The sequence below is a fragment of the Eucyclogobius newberryi genome, unplaced genomic scaffold (genome assembly GCF_026437365.1).
Source record: "Eucyclogobius newberryi isolate DKJ021-1_F unplaced genomic scaffold, fEucNew1.0.hap1 SCAF_5, whole genome shotgun sequence".
NCBI classification, from domain to species: Eukaryota; Metazoa; Chordata; class Actinopteri; order Gobiiformes; family Gobiidae; genus Eucyclogobius; species Eucyclogobius newberryi.
Window position 1 is genome coordinate 27,377,854 of NW_027316167.1, and position 24,286 is coordinate 27,402,139.

General features: G+C 41.3%; 3 protein-coding genes across 5 annotated transcripts; 1 reads left to right on the forward strand and 2 right to left on the reverse strand.

The window, feature by feature from the left end:
* Positions 1-645: 645 nt before the first annotated feature.
* tars3 (threonyl-tRNA synthetase 3) lies at positions 646-9,039 on the reverse strand. 2 transcript variants are annotated; one of them, XM_072464723.1, is made up of 19 exons: positions 8,688-9,039; positions 8,449-8,535; positions 8,174-8,361; positions 6,197-6,320; positions 5,964-6,088; positions 5,741-5,858; positions 5,599-5,663; positions 5,445-5,523; positions 4,872-5,018; positions 3,434-3,532; positions 2,760-2,926; positions 2,513-2,675; positions 2,292-2,429; positions 1,963-2,040; positions 1,784-1,884; positions 1,556-1,660; positions 1,305-1,377; positions 1,112-1,226; positions 646-804 (listed from the first exon to the last, which is right to left on the reverse strand). In XM_072464723.1, the coding sequence occupies exons 1-19, from the start codon at positions 9,006-9,008 to the stop codon at positions 656-658; spliced, it is 2,442 nt and encodes an 813-aa protein (XP_072320824.1). In that variant the 5' UTR covers positions 9,009-9,039; the 3' UTR covers positions 646-655. The 2 variants fall into 2 exon arrangements, with proteins under 2 accessions (XP_072320824.1, XP_072320823.1); XM_072464722.1 differs by having other exon boundaries at positions 8,449-8,538.
* Positions 9,040-12,215: 3,176 nt separating this feature from the next.
* Positions 12,216-19,534, forward strand: ulk3 (unc-51 like kinase 3). 2 transcript variants are annotated; one of them, XM_072464725.1, is made up of 16 exons: positions 12,216-12,376; positions 12,466-12,606; positions 12,736-12,856; positions 12,972-13,067; positions 13,381-13,524; positions 13,601-13,683; positions 13,853-14,008; positions 14,172-14,277; positions 14,380-14,420; positions 14,490-14,592; positions 15,015-15,079; positions 15,195-15,273; positions 15,786-15,826; positions 17,760-17,807; positions 17,880-17,943; positions 18,634-19,534. In XM_072464725.1, the coding sequence occupies exons 1-16, from the start codon at positions 12,272-12,274 to the stop codon at positions 18,648-18,650; spliced, it is 1,410 nt and encodes a 469-aa protein (XP_072320826.1). In that variant the 5' UTR covers positions 12,216-12,271; the 3' UTR covers positions 18,651-19,534. The 2 variants fall into 2 exon arrangements, with proteins under 2 accessions (XP_072320826.1, XP_072320825.1); XM_072464724.1 differs by having other exon boundaries at positions 14,380-14,592.
* A 1,367-nt stretch (positions 19,535-20,901) lies between these two features.
* Positions 20,902-23,231, reverse strand: LOC140380862 (growth arrest-specific protein 1). Its single transcript, XM_072464805.1, has one exon. The coding sequence runs from the start codon at positions 22,876-22,878 to the stop codon at positions 22,123-22,125; it is 756 nt and encodes a 251-aa protein (XP_072320906.1). The 5' UTR covers positions 22,879-23,231; the 3' UTR covers positions 20,902-22,122.
* Positions 23,232-24,286: the final 1,055 nt, after the last annotated feature.

The following is a 24,286-nucleotide window of genomic DNA, read 5'->3' on the forward strand; positions in this document are numbered from 1 at the left end:
GAGGAGGAAGCTCTGATGATGCGTTCACGTGCAGTGGGAATACAGACATCATAAATGCTACAGAAAAATGTTGATGCAAATAAAGGATTGTCAACTGGGACTGTAGTATTCGCCCCATTAGTGTTAATATTAATTAAACTGCATTTTAATTCCAATACCCCCTTATTAGTGTATAATCTGGAAATTTGTACAGAAATACACATAAATAAAGGTGTGTTATCATAATGCATTATTTATTGTATCCATTATATATTCAATGCAAAGTGTTCCAATAGAGGAAAGGTCAAACGTAAAAACAATTCTCTATTTGGTAACTGTAATTACGTAACGATAATTGTATTTCATAACCATATACGAGCTCATATTCAAAGATGGGGATTTCAAAATATTTCTAAAGATAATATTGCTGATTTACATATCCTATAAAAGAATTGTCATACGAATAATTATTTCTTCATTCATTCCTTTATTTCTGCCAACACACAAACCTGTTCCATCTACAGACTTCTACAAAAGCACAACAATGATACTTTTAGGCAATTCTTCAGGATTCACTCACAGCGATGAAGTGTTTATTTTTCACCAGTTCATTATTTCAGTAACATCTCCGTCAATCCAGGAGGATATGTCCGCGCAACTGTCTTTTTAATATTTATCAAAACTCCTCCTCTGCATTTTGACAGCGGGACTGTTTGAGCGACGACAAGCGAGACAGAACGCTGGCCACCGACATCTCTCCGTGGACTTTGTTGTCTCGTGTGCGCACATTGACACCATTCGTCATCTTCTCCTTCTCTCCAACCACTGCCAAGACATGAGGGAAAAACAGCTCGTTTTCAGTTTACAGCACTTACAAACAGGCACACAGCTACCACCACGTCCCTCTAAAATACATCCACAGTATCAACACAGCCCTATTGGTTGACTCTGTGTACATTAAAGCAGAAAACATAACACTGATTACAGAGTACAGCTTAGGTTATTTTTAAGATACTTAAGTTATTACTCCAAAGTAATCATGCTCTTTAAAGTCATGATTGCAAAGCACATCGAGAACAATAATGGTTGAATCAACAATCAGAAGCTCTTTGTACAACAGAGCAAATCTTACCGAGGATAAAGTTGTATTGCGCCAACTGAGCGTTCCGAATTTTCTTGTTTAAAAGGCAACTAGAATCAAGATCGGCGTCGGCGTTGAAACCTGCGTCTGTGAACTGCTTACACACCTACAAGGGAAAAATATTCACCGGATGAGTACAGGAAGCAGCAGCAGTCATATATTGTATAAAAGGAGGACATTTTACCTCTTTTGCATAATCCTCAAACGATGGATTAACAGGTACCAACATGACCTGACAGGGAGAAAGCCACAGTGGCCTAGACAAAAGTGAATAAAACTTGATTTTAAAAAAAATGGTGCAACACAAAAATGACAGCTTTTTAAATGAGCAAACATCTCCACAAATTCAAAAGCTGACAAAAGTTGTGCGGATGAGGTCGTTTTGACTGGGAAAACATGTGCAATCGGATCGTCACCAATCTACCTTGAACTTACCACTTTCCTGCGTAATTTTCTGTTAAAATGGCAATCATTCTCTCAACTGAACCCAAAATGGCCCGGTGAATGATGACTGGTCTGGCTTTGTCATCTCCATCCTTTCTGTTTGTTCCAGAAAAGAAAAAGATATGCTTAGTCAGTAGCACTTTATACCTATAATCATTTCATGTAGGAAAACACAAACACCCAAAAGGACATAATTATATTTATTATTACGTGACTCACCCAACAAAGGTCAGGTTGAAGCGAATAGGCAGCTGAAAGTCAAGCTGGATGGTTGCACACTGATGATAGCGTCCAATCGCATCTTTAATTTTGATGTCAATCTGTTGAGAAGGAAATGACTCACTGTTCATTCAAGATCGAGGTTTCCATAGCAAAGGCTGAAAATGAAGGGTACTTACCTTGGGTCCATAAAAAGCACCATCTCCCGGGTTAAGCTTCCATGGCTCTCCAAAGTGGTTCAGGCTGTTCTCCAGTTGCTGATTTTATACATAACAATACACGTAAAGTACATCATTATAACAGCGATAATCATTTAATTGAAATTAATACAACGAGGTGGTGATTCAAAGGTTTTGTAGGCGTTTATAAATGTAAGGAATGTGACGCGGGGCTGCTGCTAATGTAGTCGCACTTCACTATAAGAACCCACATTTCAGAACGCCCAACTAATGACCATTTGAGGCATTAGACGGGTGCAATGTAATGAAGGTGCAGAGACAAAACATGCCTTCTCAGCTTGGTTCCACACAGAAACGTCACCCAGGTACTTTTCTGGACGAGTAGAAAGGTTCAGCTGGAATGAGAACCCGAACACGGCGTACACGCTGCGGAGGAAGTCCAAGCACTCCTTCATCTCTGCCTCGATCTGAAAGCAATACGTCAAGAGTTTAAAGTATTGATGAAAGATGACGATAACTCTCTGCTGGAATGTTTGCAAAAAGGCACTACCTGTTCCATTGTGCAGAAAATGTGAGCATCATCCTGCTGGAAGCGCCGCACCCTGGTCAGTCCAGTGAGAGCTCCTGAGAGTTCATTTCGGTGAAGCACTCCAAAGTCTGCCAGTCTTACAGGAAGTTCTCTCCACGAGCGAGGTCTGTGGCCAAACATGAGGCTAAAGACACACACACAGGGAAAACAACTTCAAATAACACACATTATTATTAGTTTGAGGTTTGAAGTTGATGTTAAAATTCACCAGTGTCCAGGGCAGTTCATTGGCTTGAGCGCAAAAACCTCTTCTTCCACAGGGAAAGAAAACATGTTTTCACTGTAGTGTTGCCAGTGGCCAGATGTCTCCCAGAGTTTGCTGTTGTAAATGTTGGGGGAAGCAACCTCCTGAAAGCCTCTGTGCCAGTACTCGCTCTAAAAACAATTAACACATCGGATAATAATATACAGAATACTTCACTCTTTCACTAGTTTAAGTAAATAGTTTGTGTAATCGCAAGAATATTATATTTCTGAGTCCACTAAGGCCAAACATTGTGCAGTTGAAAACCAAGCGCCCCGTTCTAACCCTCACTTCCCAGATTGACTCGATAATGAGCTTGCACTCCCTCTGTAACGTATGCGAGGTCTGCTTATTCCATGTGTGAGTGCGTCTTGTGAAACTCTTGAGATGTTAACACGTATCTGCAAATACGTCACACAAACTGCAGTTGTGAGCTTGATAGGTTTTACATCTACAAGATTTTCTAGATCGCATCTGGTGCTCTGAACTTTTATCTACAAAGCTTCAATATGTGGTGTGATCAAATCAGTCCAATCAGGAAGTCGACAAATATGTTGAATATAATTTTAAGGAATTGACTGTGCAAACAAACAGAACGTATGAAGAAGTGTTTATGGTGATCAACGATGGACTCTTACCCTTATGAAGTTAATGAGAGTATTGTAGATGTACGCGCCGCGAGGCAAGAAGAAGCAACTACCGGGGCTGAGATCATGAAAGAAGAAAAGTTCTTGTTCCTGTTAAAAAAAAAAAAAAGAAATGGCAAAGGTAAAAAATAAACTTTAATGAGTTCACATGTCCCACAGATCCACAGGTACATCCAGTACCAGTGCACTGTGGGAGAGATTCAATAATCACACGTTGGACTGCCTGTTAATAGCTGACAGATGAAGCTCGGAGGAGTCTGGAGTGCTTTGGGCAAGAGATGAAAAGGAAAAGACACTCTGGTCGAGAATAGCTTTGCCAGATCTTATGCCTAAACTGATGAAACATATGTTTAAAGACAATTAAGTAAAGGATCCATGTTATCATATGAGAATAAATCACTTCGGCTAGTCCTCGACTTGCCCTGGGAATATAGAAGTAAATGAGCAATTATGACTCAATCTGGCTCATTCACAATCTATAAAATAAATGATGAATGTGCTCTGTCCCAAACAAATAAAAAATTAAATGCACATTAGTGTATAGCATCCACATTTTGCACGACTCATTTTAAGTACCATTGGGGTAAATTGTGATTCACTTGCCAGAACTGTTAAGTAGAAGAGTACCATGGATCTATTATATTAAGAGGAGGAGAACCTTGTTTATTATGGACCAGAGTTGTAACCTAATAGATTCATGGTTGTAACTGTCTGGGGCGCAGAGGACTTCTTGCTTCTACGTGTAAAAGTGCCCTCTAGTGGATTTAAGGCCGCAGTACAATATAGAAATGGAGACAACATTTAAGTGTGCTTATTACATTTGGTTGTATTTAGTTGAACTGATAAGAATTCCGTTGTAAATAAAAGCATTCTCACTATATAATATAAGATAATCCTTTATTGTCCCACATGGGGAAATTTCTGCATTTTTGATGCAACGCAGGTAGATACAGAAGAAGAGCAGAGGTTTGAAAAACACTCTCAGTAGAAGATCTCTTATAAAAATTGTGACGATCTCTGGGTAAAACGACGTGTGTGTGTGTGTGTGTGTGTGTGTGTGTGTGTGCATAAAATATATCAAAACTAATTTATGTTAACTATATTACCCATAATAATACTTTAACAAAAAAACATAAAAGGGGGGGTCTAAAGAATAAAGTCTAAAGAATCAAGTTGGATGGGGAGACGAATTACCAAGCGTGAAGTCTGGAGAATAAAGTCTAAAGTCTATCTGCAGTGGGTGGAGGTAATGTAACACTTGGATACCAACCGCCATAAAACACTAAAGAAGAAGAAGAAATCCACCCAAAGAGCAGCACCATTTTAGCGCTGTGTAACAAGATGCATCGGCGTGGGCCAAAGATAGTGCTTGTTCTCACATGTAGTTGCGTGTCCCAGATCTAAATCGTGACCGCCTACGCTTACTTACTTTGCCAATCTTGCGATGGTCTCTATTCTTGGCCTCCTCTTGAAACCGCTCCCACTCTTTCAACATTTTCGAGTCGGGGAAAGAAATCCCATAGATCCTCTGCAGCGTTTCCATGTCAGCGCGACCTTCCCAATATGTTGAAGAATTCTGACCATGATCAAATGAGAAGTGGAAAGGAGAAAACATTAATCAAGATTCAGCATTTTTGTGTACTACTATATACTATATTTGTACTTTTTAAAAGGTGCTCTATGTTGTTGTAGTAGTAGTAGTTGTATAGCATTAAATGTATAAAGCTTACATTTGTTTAAGTACGGGATGTTTTTATTGCTCAAAAACCCCCTGAAAAACATGTATGGCTACTATGAGTGGGGTCGCCTCTCCACAGACCTGACGTGTAACTTGGCCTGATTGATAAGTTTAAGGCCATACCGTGGTACATTCTAAGCAAACATCTCCACAGTGACGAGCATCCACCAGTGCAGCTTTAAACCATATTACCGTACGTCCGTGTAACGTTAGAATTGTTTTAATCTTATATTTGTTGAAATGTATGCAAAAAAGTATATACACCTTATAAATTTTCATAGCTTTGATCTTGCCCGTGTGTCTAACGTGAGGACCTCTACACAGGTCGATCAAGGGTCCACACCTGTCAAAAGCAGAAGGTTTTACAAAATTAGAAACCGCACACACACAATTATGTCATTATATTCGCTCTAAATACCTGTATACTGTAGTTGTCGGGGTGGTAACTTTCTCATTCAGAATCCGAGCCTTGAACTTGTTGTACTGAAATTGCAGTTGGGTACAGTTAGCTAATGTCGCTATAAAAGGCAATTCTAAATACTTGCTCTGCACTGTAATACCTTGAACATTTTCAGAAGTGTCTCTTTGCTGACTTCTAACCTTTCAAACGGCTGCTTTTCCTTCATCACCGACTTGCACAACGTTTCCAGGTCTCCAAACTCGGTGCTCGACACTCCCCTGATAAAAGGTGCGTTTGATATGTATTATTACTTTGTACGTTAAAAAGCACGATACAAAGATATTCAAAGGGGAAAGTACGCGCTCATGACATTATATATTTACTTTTGTTCATCCAGATACATGTCGTAGTAAAAGCCATTTTCAATAGGCGGTCCATAGCAGAGGCAGCCGCCATAAAAGCGCTCCATGGCCTCTCCAAGGATATGTGCGCTCGAGTGCCAGTAAACCTAGGATCGTTTCACAAAACAACAGCACAGCGTTGATTTATACAATTAAACAAATAGGTATTAATGTTTTTGGCTAAAGGGTTCATTGGAGTAGACTGTGCGACTCACGGCCTGAGCGTCCTCGTGGTCGAAGCGGAGGATCTCCAGAGCGCAGTCCTGTTCCAGAGGTCGGTCCAAGTCCCAAAGCTCGGCGTTCACTCGAGAGATGACTGCGTTGTCAGCGAGACCCTGGCTAAACACACGTGTAAACCGAAATCACACACGTATATGGCGATATTACACACAAGTATACGCCAATATTACACACACGTATACGCCGATATTACACACACGTATACGCCGATATTACACACACACGTATACGTCGATATTACACACACACGTATACGCCGATATTACACACACACGTATACGCCGATATTACACACACACGTATACGCCGATATTACACACACACGTATACGCCGATATTACACACACACGTATACGCCGATATTTTACACACACGTATACGCCGATATTACACACACACGTATACGCCGATATTACACACACACGTATACGCCGATATTACACACACACGTATACGCCGATATTACACACACACGTATACGCCGATATTACACACACACGTATACGCCGATATTACACACACGTATACGCCGATATTACACACACGTATACGCCGATATTACACACACATATATGCACCGATATCACACACACACACATATGCACCGATATCACACACACACACATATGCACCGATATCACACACACACACATATATGCACCGATATCACACACACACATATGCACCGATATCACACACACACATATGCACCGATATCACACACACACATATGCACCGATATCACACACACACACATATGCACCGATATCACACACACATATATATGCACCGATATCACACACACACATATATGCACCGATATCACACACACACATATATGCACCGATATCACACACACACACATATGCACCGATATCACACACACACACATATGCACCGATATCACACACACACATATATGCACCGATATCACACACACACATATATGCACCGATATCACACACACACATATATGCACCGATATCTCACACACACACACATATGCACCGATATCACACACACACATATGCACCGATATCACACACACACATATGCACCGATATCTCACACACACACATATGCACCGATATCACACACACACACACATATATATATGCACCGATATCACACACACACACATATATGCACCGATATCACACACACACATATATGCACCGATATCACACACACACACATATATATATGCACCGATATCACACACACACACATATATATATGCACCGATATCACACACACACACACATATATGCACCGATATCACACACACACATATATGCACCGATATCACACACACACACACATATATATATGCACCGATATCACACACACACACATATATATATGCACCGATATCACACACACACACATATATGCACCGATATCACACACACACATATATGCACCGATATCACACACACACATATGCACCGATATCACACACACACATATATGCACCGATATCACACACACACATATGCACCGATATCACACACACATATATGCACCGATATCACACACACACACACATATATATGCACCGATATCACACACACACATATGCACCGATATCACACACACACATATGCACCGATATCACACACACACACATATATATGCACCGATATCACACACACACACACATATATATGCACCGATATCACACACACACATATGCACCGATATCACACACACACATATGCACCGATATCACACACACATATGCACCGATATCACACACACAGATGTACACCGATATCACACACACACACAGATGTACACCGATATCACACACACACACACAGATGTACACCGATATCACACACACACACACACAGATGTACACCGATATCACACACATATGCACCGATATAACTCGAAGTACAATCGTGTCATGTGCAAAAGGGTATTCAGAGCAGTATTCAAAAACCAACCTGATTTCAGACGCCACCTGATACGGGGTGGTGACCCAAGCTTTGGCCTCCACTTTCCAACCGTCTGGAAGCTCCACGGTGATGGGCCCGCTCTCTACAGCTTTCAGGGCCAGTAAAGCATCACTCTCCCTCTTGAGCTCCTCATAAAGGCTGAGGCGGTCGTTAATGTACACAGGCCACGGCTTAAGCTACACACACAAAGATAAATCATAGGGAAGACATGATTGTAATACATGATGTAGCATTTGTGTATACAATACGTGGAGGTCATTTACCTCTTTCAAACCACTACTGCCAGCCCCTTTATCCGCTTTCTTTTTATCCTTATTGACATCGTTTGGTTTTCTCTCCCCAGATGAGACCTGCTGGACACAAAAAGGTAAATAGTTGATAAAATTATGGAATCGGAAATGGAAATGGTGACATCATAATTGTAGCAAAATTATATTGGTACAGTATCAAAACAGAAGAGTGACAATAACAGAAAGGAGTATGACAGCATTTAATCCTGTACCTTTTTGATGTGTGGTTTGTGAGACTGCTCTTGGTTCATCTGCTCCTTCTTGCTGCTGCCTGTCACTCCCTGCTCCTGCTCCAGCTTTAGCTTTAGCTCCGGCTTTAGCTTTAGCTCCGCTTGCAGACCGCGGCGCAGGTGCACGAGCCGGTATTGCAGCTTCTCGTTCTCGGCCCGCAGAGTTTCCAGCTCGGGTGAAGCAAAGTCTAACCTGTCACAAATCCCGCGACTTAAATCATCGCGGAGAGTTGTTATTTCCCGAGTTAGAGCTCGGATTTGCTCCTCCTGAGCGGCCAGGCGTGCCGCTACGTGCTCCGCCATGTTTAAATGACCATCATCGCTCACGGTGAACTTCCGGTTTGTCAAATTTGTTTTATTAGGCCCGAGCGCCACAAGCTGGCGAGAGGCCTATAAGTCCCGTAAGGGATCATCTCAAAATGGTTTGAAGCTGAAAAGATTTAATTTAACGATAGTAGCTTGATGGACCCTGCTCACCTCTAGTGAACATCCCTGAACATCCTTTGATAAGTTTATATTTAGAAGTTATGAACTCTCCAAATAATGTCACCTGTCGCGCATGTTTGTTTACTCAATCCACATGGTCCACGGGTCCTAGGGGCCCTACGGCACATCCCATTCAACCGAAACTGTGAGATGAGAGGATGAGAGAGTGAGAAACTAATGTTTCTTGTCAAAACCTGTAATTGTCAATTGCCTGCATTTAGACCTTAGACATGTCAGAATGACAGAAGCGGGACACACGCTTTTGTCTCAGTGAGAATCTCATGTCTTCTGTGATTGGCCGAAACCTCATGTGGGTTTGTTTTGTTTCCTTCTTCCGGTCAGTGCGTAGCACGTTACTAGAGCATAATCTCTTGATAATTTTCGACACCTGCTTCTCGCACGCATCCGCGTACTCGGCGCACGCACTCGCCGCCTAATGTTGGCCTAATGCTCGTTGCAGTTTTTTAGCATTTCAAAACAATTACTGCCACAGCGATGTATTGAAGCTTCAAAGCAACAAAAAGACGAAATGTAGGTTCAACCCCCCCCAGACGAAAAATATTAAGTCTTTTCAGCTTCAACCCATTTTGAGATGATCCCTAAGGCTGTGCGAAGCACAGCTGCGAAAGCAGCGCGAGGCGCTCGCCCACTTCCAAACACTTACTAGCACTTCTCCACTCATGCATGCCCCGTGCATACTAATTAGTAGTAGGAAAATGGAACATTACCGTGCAAAAGTGCGCACTAAACGAGCACTTTACATTGGGATGACGACCGCCATATAAAGCACTCATTTGCGCTAAGTAGCTCACGAATACGTTCCATATCTCTTGCATGTTCCATGCATATAAGCATGTAATGCAAAAAAAAACAAAAAACATTATTACTGTATAGAGGGCCAAAAACACAAAGTGGGCGGAGCCCACTCAAAATTAACGAAAGTACCCCTCAGTAACACATTACCAGTAACACATGTATAGTTTATGATATTTGAAAAATGGGAAACATTCTTTCTTTCTTTCTTCTTCTTTCTTCTCGGGACCAACCCCCCTATTTTTCACCCAGTGAACATTGACGAAAAGTCACAAAAAATTGCACACATCTAAAAATCGTGCCTCTCTACATTCTGGCTATCTCCCTTTTCTAAAATAAAAAGAATTGGCGCATCAGCGCCCCCAAATGTACCAAAAATGCTTTGAGAGATAGGAAATGACCCCAAAAAAATCTGATCGTAGAATCATGAAATTTGGCGCAGAGGTAGATGGTGACAAGAGAACTAAAAAACATTATTACGGCAATGCCATATTGGTTCAAAACTGGTTAAGCATGACTCAGGAATTTTTCCAAACGTTGTACTTTTACGAACTCCTCCCAGGGCGTTGGCCCATTGATACCTGTCACGGTCTCTGTGCGGCGAAGCCGCAAACTGTAGCTAGAATTTCAGAAATCTCCCAAATTTAAAATTTGCTGCTGTTTCCGAATTGCGTCAAATTACAATCAGTTAACCCTAAACCTACTTGAAGTGAAATAAATTAATTTGGCACCACAGCGCCTCCTACAGATTTTACATGGAGGTTAAATGTTTAGTTTTGCGAAATTATATGCAATTTGACACACAACTCAATTTTGGCATCCCCATCAAAAAAGTCAATGAGACCCATGCCATAATTGTTATGGCTTTGCCGTAACGATGACCAAAACCTCCCATGTTATTCCAATGGAGAAATCGCCATTGGAAATGTTTACACTTTATACTTTTAACGAACTCCTCCCAGGGCCTTAGCCCTATTAGCCTGAAATTTGGTGAGACTCATCTTCAGGGGTGGACCATCAAAAGTTATCCACATTTTTATTCAAAGAGTCACGGTGCCAAGAATTCAAAATAAAATTGCTTTTTGAATGGTAAAACAAAGGGGAGAAGATGTGACAGCGTCACAGATTCAGCAGTAGGCGTAATAAATGGACAATTGGGGCACGTTAGCGCCCCCTCCTCTTGTGGCGTGGCGGTGGCGTTGCGAGGGTTGATCATTGCCGCTTGCGGCTATATTTATTTTAAAATTTTATTATTACATCATATGAAATACAAAATAACAAAAATGGTATCATAAAGAAGTGCATAGAGAGCAAAGTGCATAAAGAGCAAAGTACATAGAGAACAAAGTACATAGAGAGCATGGGGATTCATATTCAGCTCGATTCCAGAGAGTCCAAGCTATGGGAATACATTGTTTGGGCTTTGGGCTCATTCATACATTTCAAGGATTTTATATATAATTTTTGCTCATTTTTAAAGAAGGCAAGGTTGGGGGCGCACTTTTGGATTTTAGATTTGTGGATAAAGAATTTTGCAAGCGTCCTTTAATCTGAGCTCACCCTGGATACCAAGAGAACGGTGCTGTGGTCTGATTCCACTACTTATGTATTTATTCTTTATTAGATTAGCAAAGAAAGGGAAAAAATCACATCCCAAAATTAAAATGATTTCAAACACTCACACAATTCTAATAATAAATTACATTTTATAATGATCATTTTAAAATCTTTAAAATTTTGAAGTATCTATGTATTTTATTTTATTTTGGTTTTAGTTTTACCTTCAAATGGAGCAGTGACCGAAACTGACGCTAGGCGGCAGTGTCGTAATCTGAGAAGACTTTTTAGCCCTGTGGACGCTCTTCTCTTCTTCTAATGTTCTAGTCATGTAAACATTGCCCATTCGCTGGGGTTTGGATTTCAGGCAAGTGTCAAGATTATTGTCTGGACAAACATCTAACTAAACGGTTAAACTCGTCCAAATAGAGTGCAATTGGATGTTTTGAACGAACTTTACAGCTGCATGAAACGCTCGCGACAGAAGCTGTTTCTAAAACCTTTAGCTTAGCTCCAGAGTGACATGTCAACAAATAATTAGAACGACATCATTTTGGATTCGCCAACCATTGCACTTCTTTGTATATTTCCTTACACATGTTCTTACACATTATATTAAATGATTTGTTGTCAAAGGCTATTTCTGAGTTTATAACACTATTATTGTATATGATTCAGACGTGGCATGAATAGTTGATGTAACCCTGAGCATGGCCTCCAGCTCCGGCTTTGCCCCTCCAAAACTAGCAGACTTCATTCTCACAGAGCGTCTGGGCAGTGGGACGTATGCCACAGTCTACAAGGCTTACAGGAAGGTGGGTGGTCCCTGAATCCTGCTTCTAAATGGTAAAGATGTGTTACTAGTTTATTAACATTGTGTTTCTATCATTGTACATAATTTCAGGGAGACAGTAGAGAAGTGGTTGCAGTGAAGGTGGTTGGGAAAAAGACTTTGAATAAGGCTTCTACTGAAAACCTTCTCACAGAAATTGAAATTCTCAAAACTGTAAAACACCCACATATAGTTCAGCTTAAAGACTTTCAGGTAGGCAACACAATGCTTCTCTTAACTAGAATAATTGTGGAAAATATCTGAGTGCGTTCTTGCCGTTGAAGTGCAGAAAGATAAATATATTTCTAACAGAATATCATAATTCTCTGTCTCTATTTGCAGTGGGACGCAGAAAACATTTATCTGATTCTTGAGTGGTGTTCCGGAGGCGATCTTTCCCGCTTCATTCATAGCCGCAGACTTTTACCTGAAAGTATTGCCCGGCGCTTTTTACAACAGATTGGTAATTTAGTAACTTGTCTATGTTTCTTTTAAACTCATATTTTCAAATACAATGTGTATTATTGAGCCGATACAACAACATCCATTGTAACTGTCTTGTCTGCATTCACCAACAGCATGTGCTCTCCAGTTTCTTCATGAGAAAAATATTTCACACCTCGATTTAAAACCGCAAAATATTCTACTGAGCGGATCTGTTCTTAAACTAGCAGGTATATGATTCATACAGTTTATATTACATTGTATGAGATCAATATTACCATATTTTCCGGACTATAAGTCGCACCGGAGTTTAAGTTGCACCAGCCAAAAAATTATTACTAGAGAAGAAAACATTGCAAGTGTGAAAATAACAAATATTATCACATATAAGTCGCTCCGGAGTTTAAGTATAAGTATATAAGTATAAGTTGCACCCTGGCAAAAACTACTTATAGTCCGGAAAATGCGGTATAACTCGCTGTAAAAAGACTTGTCCTTTTGTATTTTTTCATCTTTTTTCGCCTTCCGTTTTAATTTGTGTAGATTTCGGCTTTGCCCAGTACATGACGCCTTGGGATGAGCAGAGTGTGCTGAGGGGCTCTCCGCTTTACATGGCTCCCGAGATGGTCTGCAGGAGGCAGTATGACTCTCGAGTTGATCTCTGGTCCATGGGTGTGATCCTGTATGGTGAGATTACGTTGTGTGTAATGCACTGTGCCTCATCGAAAGTGTATTCCGCTGTAAACACGTGATATGCATTCAGAGGCATTGTTTGGGCGAGCGCCGTTTGCTTCAAGGTCGTATACCGAACTGGAGGACAAGATTCGCAGTAACCAGCCAATCGAAGTAAGGCGGTTTCTTTACTGTTAAAATCACTTGTTGTCTTAATTTTATCAACCACTAGATGGCAAAATTTGACTATGCGTTAACGTTGTCCTCGCTCATGTGTTTGTTTTTTATTATATATCTATTTTTAATGGCCGACCTTCCTGAGTTGTTGTGTTTTGTGGATCAGCTCCCTCCAGGGACTAGGGTATCCAAGGACTGCAGGGACCTGCTGTTGCGTTTACTGGAGAGAAATCCAGATGCCCGGATCACCTTTGCAGAGTTCTTCACGCACCCTTTTGTGGACTTGGAGCACATGCCAAGTCCAGAGAGTCTTGGAAAAGCAGTAAGAGAATATGAGGAGAGACATGGTGTGATTGACTAAGCACATGTTCCATTCATGCCTGCGAAACATGTGCTTTCACTCATTTCCATCCATCCATACTTTCATAAAGAGTAGGAAGCTGCCTCAGTTTGCATTCATTATGGTTTCTGTTGCCTCTTTTCAGAAAGCCTTGGTGATGCAGGCTGTTCAGAAGGACCAGGAGGGGAATAGGAGTGCTGCACTCTCTTTTTACTGCAGTGCTCTAGAGCACTTTGTCCCAGCTATTCACTGTAAGAGTCACAGCCACTTCTATATCCTGACTGTGAAATTAGCTGATAACAATAGCATTGCTTTTGTTTTTGTCCTATTGACTAAAACTGTCATTTCCTCAGATGAAACGGATCGACAACGCAAAGATGCCCTGAGGCAGAAGGTAAACCTGAAATCCTCAAATCACTATTATGTTTACTGTCCTGTCTCATTGTTTACCTCGCCTCAAAAGATCAGACAGTACGTGTCCAGAGCAGAAGAACTGAAAGCACTGATGGCATGTGACAACAAAGTGAGCTTTGAGGAGGCTCGAACTGCGAGGGATGTGCTGCGAGGTATGACACTTAGACATTACTGCACACAACCTCTTAAATAATAACATTTTATTTTGTGCGTTTGTGTTAAAAAAATATTTCTATTGCACACTCCATGAGAGCAACATTTTATATTTGATTCTTTATAAAGCTAGAAGCCAGAACAGGACTGGAGTGACAAGTCAGAGGCGCTTTGTTTGCGCCAACTTTAATCGAAAGGCCTGATCCAAAGCAAAATAAAGGGAGTTACAGAAGTCGAGGCTCAAAGTGATGATAATGATACGATTATATGAATCAAGTCCTTAGCAATTATTTTTAGCCTCAGCTGAAAACAAATGCCATTGTCCATTTGAAAGCTCAAAGTACAACTCTTTAAACACAAAAGGATGTTTAAATGAAGATAAAGTGCAAGTGTGGTAGAATAATTGTCTGTTCTTGTCCAGAAATGTCTAGGGACCGCCCACGCCTGCTGGCTGCTTTAGATATTGCATCTACTGCCATTGCAAAGGTACACTGTTCTGCTTTACCTCATGATTTAACATAGATTCATCTGTGTACACATATTTATTGTGGTTGATACAGACCTATAACTCTATTCCCTCTTCCTCACTTTGTCTTTGCAGGAGGAGAGTGGAGTAGATGAGTTTGAGGCCCTAGATTTGTACCAGCAGTCCCTCGGCGACCTTCTGTTGGCATTAGCAGGTAAAATGCTTCATAAAATGTTATCTTATATTTATATTATTGATCATTTTCTGATAAGTAATTCATTATTGTAATTTAGTCACATATTTTACTTCTCAAATTTTGATTTAGAGTGGTCAGTGTAAGAAATTGTGAAAAAATAATTTGCAAAAGACAAAAAAAATGACAAAAACAACAGTAGAAGTTCTAGTTACTTGGTTCATCTCTATATCACGCTCATGATCTCATCTGGAAGATCAGCCTGAAGGAGCAGGAGGGATCCAGATATGGCTTTGATCTGGATGGAGGCCCAGAGGGTGCATTTCTAAGCAGACTACACATGCTTTATATCATTCTAGAAAATAAAAACATATACAGTTTATAGTTGCTTTGCGTTCTCAACCTCTCCTCCAGAGTAATGAAAACACCCGATTCACACTAAGAAAATACAACCTAGACCTGTTGAACAAGTAATCGAGTGCGCTTTTCTCTTTTCTTTTTCTCATGATGTTGCGTCCTCTCATGGTGAGCAGCTGAGCCTCCAGGCCGTAGGAAAGAACTGCTCCACGCTGAGGTGAGTGGGCAAGGCGGTCTGCTCCAGTAGTCACAGGACAAACTTAGATGTCAAATCTAGCGAGTCGATCGCCTCCATCAGAGCAACATTTGTATTATATATTATGTACACACGACCCAAGGCTTTCCCTCCAAAACTCTAAAGTTAATCATTGTCACCACACACTGTAGAAAAACCCAGATAAGCCACTATGAACAAGCGTTTTTTACTGCATATGTACGACTGCAATAGTATTTGCAGCATTGGCCATAATCATTACCCTCTAAAACATACTGAATACATTTCCAAAGGAGCTGCTGACTCATTTAATTATTCAATCCCAACTTTTTTTCTACAAAGTATTACATGACTTTCTGTAAATGTGTCCAATACTTTTTCTCTGGATCATTTTACATTATTGCACATAAATGAGACATTGATTGGTTGATGTGCAGATTACTTAATTAGGTTTATATTAATGTATCTGGTGAAACTTGATGTCAATAGACCCCTTTTTGTTTTTTGTTTCTTCTTTTTTTACTGCGAGCGTTTTCAAAGTAATTTGGCTAGCTGTCTACATGAGTAAACTGGACACCAATAATTATAATTGTTTATTTAAATTAACAACAAATCAACCATTTTTTAAAAAGCAAAACCATTCAATTATTTGTGTCTAAAACTATGACTTTGTATTTAATGTATGTTTCAACTCCAAAGTACCTAACTTTTTCTCATTTAAAAGCATAACTTTGTGGGGGAAGCATCACACTGCTACAGACTGTCATCATCTAATTACATAGAAAAAACTGTATCTATAACATACTTGTCAGAAAGAGCCACTGTATGAGTTTTCAGGTCTAGAGCTGATTGGCTGTTCAAGGGTGGTCCACTCTGCTTCTCCTCTCCATCTGAAAAAGCTCTAGTGACCAAATAACCATTGTCAATTCTAATGTTAGGAACTAGTTATACACATATAAATACCGACGTCTTCCTCTCTTGGTTTAGAATTGGTTAACTCAGCTTGAAGTCATTGTAGTCATTGTAGTAGAAGCTCTTCAAGCTGGCCATAGACCTCCCTGTTGAGCTTTCATGGGCCCTCGTCTTAAGTAAATTCAGATGTGGCTGTGATAATCGAACACACACACTGCACGAGCTTAGTTTGAAAAGGGAGTAATGAAACTGCATATTTTTAGGTTTCTTTTTGAGTGTTTGTATTTCTTCCACATTTATTTCAGCGGTTGATGAAAGGGAAAGTGATTAAAGGTCTGTGGTTGAGATTTAAGCTTTGGGTCAGAGCTGGCTACTGAAAACTTCTCCTCCTCCTTCTTATTCCTCTTCTTCCTCCTTCTTCCTCCTCCTTCTTTGTCTTCTTCCTCTTCTTCCTCCTCTTTCCTCCTCCTTCTTATTCCTTCTTCCTCCTCCTTCTTTGTCTTCTTCCTCTTCTTCCTCCTCTTTCCTCCTCCTTCTTCTTCCTTCTTCCTCCTCCTTCTTTGTCTTCTTCCTCTTCTTCCTTCCTCTTCTTCCTTCCTCTTCTTTCTTCTTCTTCTTCTTCTTCTTCTTCTTCTTCTTCTTCTTCTTCTTCTTCTTCTTCTTCTTCTTCTACTTCTACTTCTACTTCTACTTCTACTTCTACTTCTACTTCTACTTCTACTTCTTCTACTTCTACTTCTACTTCTACTTCTACTTCTACTTCTTCCTCTTCTTCCTACTTCTTCTTCCTCTTCTTCCTCTTCTTCCTACTTCTTCTTCCTCTTCTTCCTACTTCTTCTTCCTCTTCTTCCTCTTCCTCCTTTTTCTTCTTGTTTTATGGCGGTTGGTATCCACGTGTTACATTACCGCCACCCACTGTAGTTGTACATCTTAGACTTTACACTTTATTCTTCAGACTTCTTTACACTCAGTTCAGTGCATCTGTCATTTTAAGATTGCTGATGTAGCTTTGATGTTTTGCCAGATTAAAAGCCTCATGACCAGAGCTGAATACCTTAAAAAGCACATCAAGGTAAGAGTGTGTCGGATACATAAATGCAATACAATGATGGCATTTTATTTAATTACATGACATTTTTGACAGATGCGAGAGACTCAGAGCGACGTCTCTGTGGATCGTGAATCATTTGCGGACTCGGTGAAAAGTAGTAAGTAAAAAAAAGAGAGAGGCTCCTTGCAACAATAACATCTACATAACAAAACAATTACTTTTTGGAGTGCAACACTTTGGTCAGTTAGTTGTTCTGTCCCGTGTCGTCTTTTAAACTGTAAATTGAGAGCAAACATAATCTTTCTGTTGCAGTGACTTCTTTAGAGATGCTCAGGAATGACCACGCGTATAAAGTGTGTAATTAAGGCAATCCTTCAGTCATTATTTGGGTCTTGCTCAGGGCAAAACCAGCAACCGATGAGCCTGCTTGCAGCTCCTTAGCCGTCCAGGAGGGGGTGCTATTGTGACGAGCATCTTCCCTTTTGCAGCTCCACCTTAGCTTCCTATGGATCTACTTTGTTCTCTATGACATTGTGGGGATAGAGCAAGTTAAGAGGCTTTTATGAAGGGGACTAAATGAAGGGCACAGACGACTCCAGCGACTGATCATGAAGAACAGTGTGTCCAACACTTCCTGCTACTTTAATAAAGGCCACATTACAGTCAGTCGTACCCTTGGCGTGGCTCCAGTAGCAGCTGTACAAGATAAAGTTACAGGAACGACTCAAGAAAATGTTTTGAATCCGCTCACATTTTGCCAATCAATCAGAATTGCTGTTTTTTTTTTTGGGGGGGGCGGGTTGTATTACATTTTAACTAATTTTATTTATTTGTTGTATTTTCGCAGCCTGCTGTTTGCAATAGACAAGGTCAAGGAGAAGCCGCTAACAACTGTCAGGGGAGCACCCGCCCATCTGGGAAAAGGCTGGCTGTGGACCTGACTGGGCAAATAACAGCGCACCTCGACACACTCGCACGGCTGAGGCTGAAGTGGCTCCTGTTTTGGTTGCAAGTGGAATGTTTTCGCTTTGTGACTTTGGCTGATGCAGTGTTTATTCTCATTGAGGAAAAACACATGGCTTGCATAATTAGTTCTGATATTGTGGATTTGTACAACTTGAACGCTACGCTGTTGCCCTTATTCACCTGGAAATGCAGAGAAGCTTGTGTGAACATATGGGCACGGTGAACTGTATTATACCGTAAACTACTGCTTCCACTAATAGTAAATGCAATGATTGCTTATGGTAAAGAAATGTATACATTGACTAAAATATGACTTTTGATCTTTACTTGTAATTTTAGAGATTACTGCCTCCGTTTACAATCACACACTAGCTGCCTTTGCTTTTGGTTGACCACAAACTCGCCGCATGTTAGCCACTGATGCCGCCCTCTAAACCACTTCGAGGGTAAAACTATCTGGCAGTAGTTCTAAAAAGGGATACACTGTGTTTTGAATGATCCTCGTATCAAACTGGCTTAGTTTCTGTGAAATGAACAGCGGGACAGTGTTGCAGATAAAATGTACTTTAAAAATACTGCTTTTAAAACTTTTACACTGTGAATGTAAAAGTTGTACAGTTTGTTGCACAATGAACAGTAAAAAACCAAGAGCCAGAAGAGTGTTTGTCCTTGCAAGATGTTCTTGCTGCTGAAATTTGAGTTTGACTGTTTGTACAGCTGTGATTTTCTTTTTTCTTTTTTTAAACTGTGTATTTATTACAAAATAAAATTGTACGATTCAATAATAATGTCACATATACTATTTTGTTTGTTTAATCTAGTCCCTGAATGCAACGACATGTTTGTTACTGGCCATCTTCATCATCTGGCAGTGAGTCTGGAAGAATGTCTCATGTCCACAAGGAATGAGAGCATGGCAGGCAAGAGAAAGTAATGTCATAATTATATGGCTCATGTGTGACTGGACACTGCTTTACATATACACACACACATTACACGCGTATACACACACACATTACACGCGTACACACACCCACATATATATATTTAATACTAAATATACTATACTATACCATAAATACGTTTACTTTTGAGACTCGAACACATCCAAACTGCATCTGTTAAAATTCTGCCGTCTAATCTCAACCTTTATTTTGAACATGTTGAACAGGTTATTAGCTAATGTACCTGCCGGGTGTAAGTGCGTGCCAGAATGTACAGCAGAACAGAGGGGTCTTTGCCCTGAGCCCAGAGCAGCAGAGCCTCCGTGCTGCAGCGAGAGAGTGGGGGCTGTAATTGGTTTGGTTTGAGCACTCACATTGTTAGCTCAGCCTTTTTTTCTGTTAATTATGACATGGACATTTTGCTTCCAGGAAAACTTTGGATTTGACCTTTTTTCCCCTGATTGGTTGCTTGTTTCTGGGAATTCGGCCAATTTATATTTCCCTCAAAAAACAAGGCCTATATCCATAGAGTCTCTCAACCCACAACTAGATAGAAAGAATCTAAAATGGAAACTTCTCCTATGCCGTGATCAAGGCGCCCAGAGTCTACTCTGCCTGACCACAAACTATGGCATTACGGCTCTAATCATGGGCACTGTCTCTCAGGTCTCTCAGTGCCCGTGATTCCAAGTGAAGCTTTATTCATTTGTTGTGCCTCATCCATAAAGAACGGCTGTGTATTATGGATTCTGGGTTCTCCCTGCTACAACTCCCCCATAAACTCTGATTGGGTCAGCCATTCATTGTAGTTAGATGGCTATCATGAATGGAACATTGTATTTGAGAGAAACAAGAGCCGCATAAATCCTCAGGTCACTCCTACTCTGAAACACTAAAAAGAGTTGTGGATTTGTTTGAGAGAAATACTCAAGAAAGATCTTTTAGAAAATGGGCTCCAGCACAGAAGTACCTCTGTAGTCCTGTGTCCTACGGCCCTCTGTTACCTAAGAACTCTCTTCACATGTTTATTTTGACTGGCTGGACCATTCTAGTGGTTGGTGTGTATGGTACAGCTGCACACTTAATGTATACTTTTACTTGTGCAACAGAGCAGACTAAAACATGTTATATGTGGCACTTTCAATGGTTTTATGTTTTGCTTAGGCAAAGTTCTTAAATATTAACAGTATGATTGCCACACAAAATAAGTCAAGAACATTTTATTATAAAACACACGTCTCTTCAGGCACTTGAAATTGTTTAATTCATGTCATAAAAATGTCAAAAGTCATCATGATACTTAATGTGGTGGTCAGACACAGGCTTAACTAGTCTTCAAAATATTTACAAATTCTTCATATTGTAGCTTCATAAGTTAACATTCAATAATGTCCATACTGAAAAGGTTTGCAAGTACCAAATTGCAGCTTGCCTACAAAATTTAGCATTTCTCCAGCGACACGAAAAATTGCTCAAACAAGAGTAATTCAATCTGGAGTTTTGTGAAAAAAGCGAGTGTGACTAATGCTGCACATCTGGACTCTTTTAGTCATAACCTGGTTCACATGTTGTTTTTTTCAAGAAAGTACATATGTAGGCAGATTTAAAGAGACTTGTTCTTTGTAAACTTCTCTCAAAACATCTGCATTGTAACTATTGTAAAATGACCTTTTCTTAGAAAAATGCTACGTGTGAAATATTTAGTTCTCACCAGCAGCAGACAAGTTGTTCTGGGCTGCTGCTTTGGTGTGAAAGCAGCAATAAAAACAGAGGTGTTTTAAAGGCACAGGGGCAGGGGGCACGCGGGAGGGAGAAGGACCAGGGTCCAGGAAAACTTCAATAAAACAATCTTGCAGGGGGGATGGGCCCCAGACAGAGCTGTAGAGGCGCTTTAGTTAATTTAAGTACTTGATCCCACACCCTCGCATGTCCTTTGACTGTTCCCACAAATATTTGAAGTGTGGTTACTGCAACAATGCCCAGCCCCGCCAAATGGCGAGCAAAGCAAACAGCCTGGATGTGTCCAATGTTTGTCAAAGGTCTTAATAAAGTCAAACTTCAAGCACCACCATGCTTGCACTCACTAAAGGAAAACAAACACACAAACACAAAAGTGGCAATACATTGCAGTGGGTTGAAAATGGCGACCAGATATACTTTGCTTGGGAAAAGTGTATAAATTCCACTTGGGTAATACAAATACAACACTTCTCCTGAGATAGATGTGCAAGACAAAATGCTATACAAATTGTATGGTTGTATAATTCCTATTATAAATAGCTACTGTGCTAATAGTCATAGTGCTACTTGAATGGAAAAAGAAAATCATTTCCCTTATCCAGCAGAAATGCTTTGATGCTGTGCTCAGGAGTTTTGAGCCAAGTCCCCACAAGACCCAGAGTCCACAGTGTGGGAGCACAGACACGTTATATATAAAAGCTCAGTAAATAAGGGAAGATGAGGGTGGTCAGGCAGCTTGGCAGTCTCTGTGTGGCAGAGGAGTAGTCCAGATACACGTCCTCTCTGTCACTTCTGGGATCATAGTCCTCGTCCTCGTAGATGTCCTCTACTTCAGGCTGGTCTGAAATGACACTCTGGTCTCCTATAGAGCAGAGCTTGCTCATGTTCTCCTTGACCACTTCACAGAAGGGCCTCTCCACCCCATCACAAACACAGCGGTTCAGCAGCATGCCATTTGGGATGAAGAGCATCTGCTGAATGGTGGCTTTGCATTTGGAGGAGCACTTCCTGCCATTAAACAGCTGTCCGCAGTATGACAAGTAGGCCGTGAGGGAGGTGTGGCAGCTGCTGTCCTCCTCGCAGCGCTGCCGGGCCTCCATGCAGCCGATGCCCCCGGCGTCACTCGGGTGCCTCCGGGGGAGGCACGGCTCTATGGCTCTTTTGGCTTTGACACACTCTGCGTCCTGGGCGCAGTCGCAGCTCTCCAGGTCCGGCCCGCTGCGTGTGTGGTTCAGTCTGATGAGAGCACTGATGCAGTGGCTCGGACACTGGTGCCTGGTGCCCCGGAGGATGCCCTCACACGCCGTGAGGTACTGGCTGTAGGCGAGCTCACACTCGGGCTCCTCATGGCACCGCAGCAGCGCCTGCCAGCAGATGAGCTGAGCGTCCAGAGCCAACAGCACCCATGGGAGAAGGGCCACGGCACCACACCACCATCTCATGTTTCAATCAACTTTGATCAGAAAAACATTTGGGCAATTTACACAATGAGCGTCTCCCAAGCGCCGCTGGTGGAGAATTGAAAACGGCTCATACCAAGTTAAGCGCTGCGGAAAATGTACAAGAAGTGAAGTTATTCTTTCAGAAGTCTGTTATTTGAAGAAAAGACGCGTGACAGAAGGACACATCCCGGTGGACTGCACTGGGCCTACGTGACTCCTCCAGGCCAGAAGTGTAGACTCTTAAAGAAATGCCCCGAGGGGCTGTCCAGAGTGAACTCGCACACTTAAGCGCGCTGATCGTCCACAACCCTCTTGCAGATCGTGTTTCTTGCCATTGCTGCTCCAACACTTGGACTCTCTCCTTTTCCAAACGCTTTTCCCAAATGTGAGCGCGTTCCGTGATTTTAGTAGGAAATGTCTCTCTCACATTCTGTCCCGCTATGTGCGTCTTTGTCCTCTTTCTTGCTGTTACGCTTCACGGTCCAGCGAACATTTCCTCACAACACCCTCCCTCCGCAGAAAAAAGAAAGAAAACTTTTCCTCCCCCCGCTCCGGCTCTCGTTTACTCTCCTGGCCCGGGATTGGTCGTCATTCATGCAGGAGTCAGCCGTGTGTCCCGTTCCGAGGCGCATTTGCACACAGAGCCCCAGAGTTTATCATAAGAAATGGATGAAAATGTTTCTCATGTGCGGGTTTTTTAAGACCTTGAAGCAGCGTGGTCTCGATGCACATGTAGAAGCAGATGTCAGGACTTGTCATCTGACTAGTCATGACCCAAATAGACCCAAACTTCACCCACTGTGCTAATTTTGACCATTTTAATTGTCTATTCCTCCCCTTTGCCTCCCCGGACGGTTTTGCATAGCATTAAGCCCTGATTGATGGACAAGGAAGGCAGAGAATAGTATTTTCTGGCCCGTTTCACCCCAATTGTGTCCCATTGGCCATGCAGCGGCCCAATGTCTCCTCAGATGAAGATTGTTCACGCACTAAGGCCTATCAATGGGGACGGCTTTAAGCATCAATATAGTTTACAGCTAAACCCTTTCACAACACACTTGAAACTACCAATAGCTCAGACCCTTCTACCATTCAAATGCAAATCAACTCGATTTTTTTTCTTCTTTGACCCCATCTCTGTCCTTGAGATCTTTAGCATTAAGGCCATCAACGTCCACCAAACCAGATACAACTAAATACTATATTCTGTATGTACTGTTAAGGATTTTTTTTAACCCTGTTGTCCAAGAAAGCTTAAAAATAGTAATAAATAGTCTCTTAGCGTGTTTTAAAATGTCACCTTACTGAATGTTACACCAAATGTAGCTGATTATTTATATACTTTGAGTCATTCTTGCCTTTTTGATAGAGTTTTGGCGCAACAATTTGGCTATAGTCAAATGTGAAA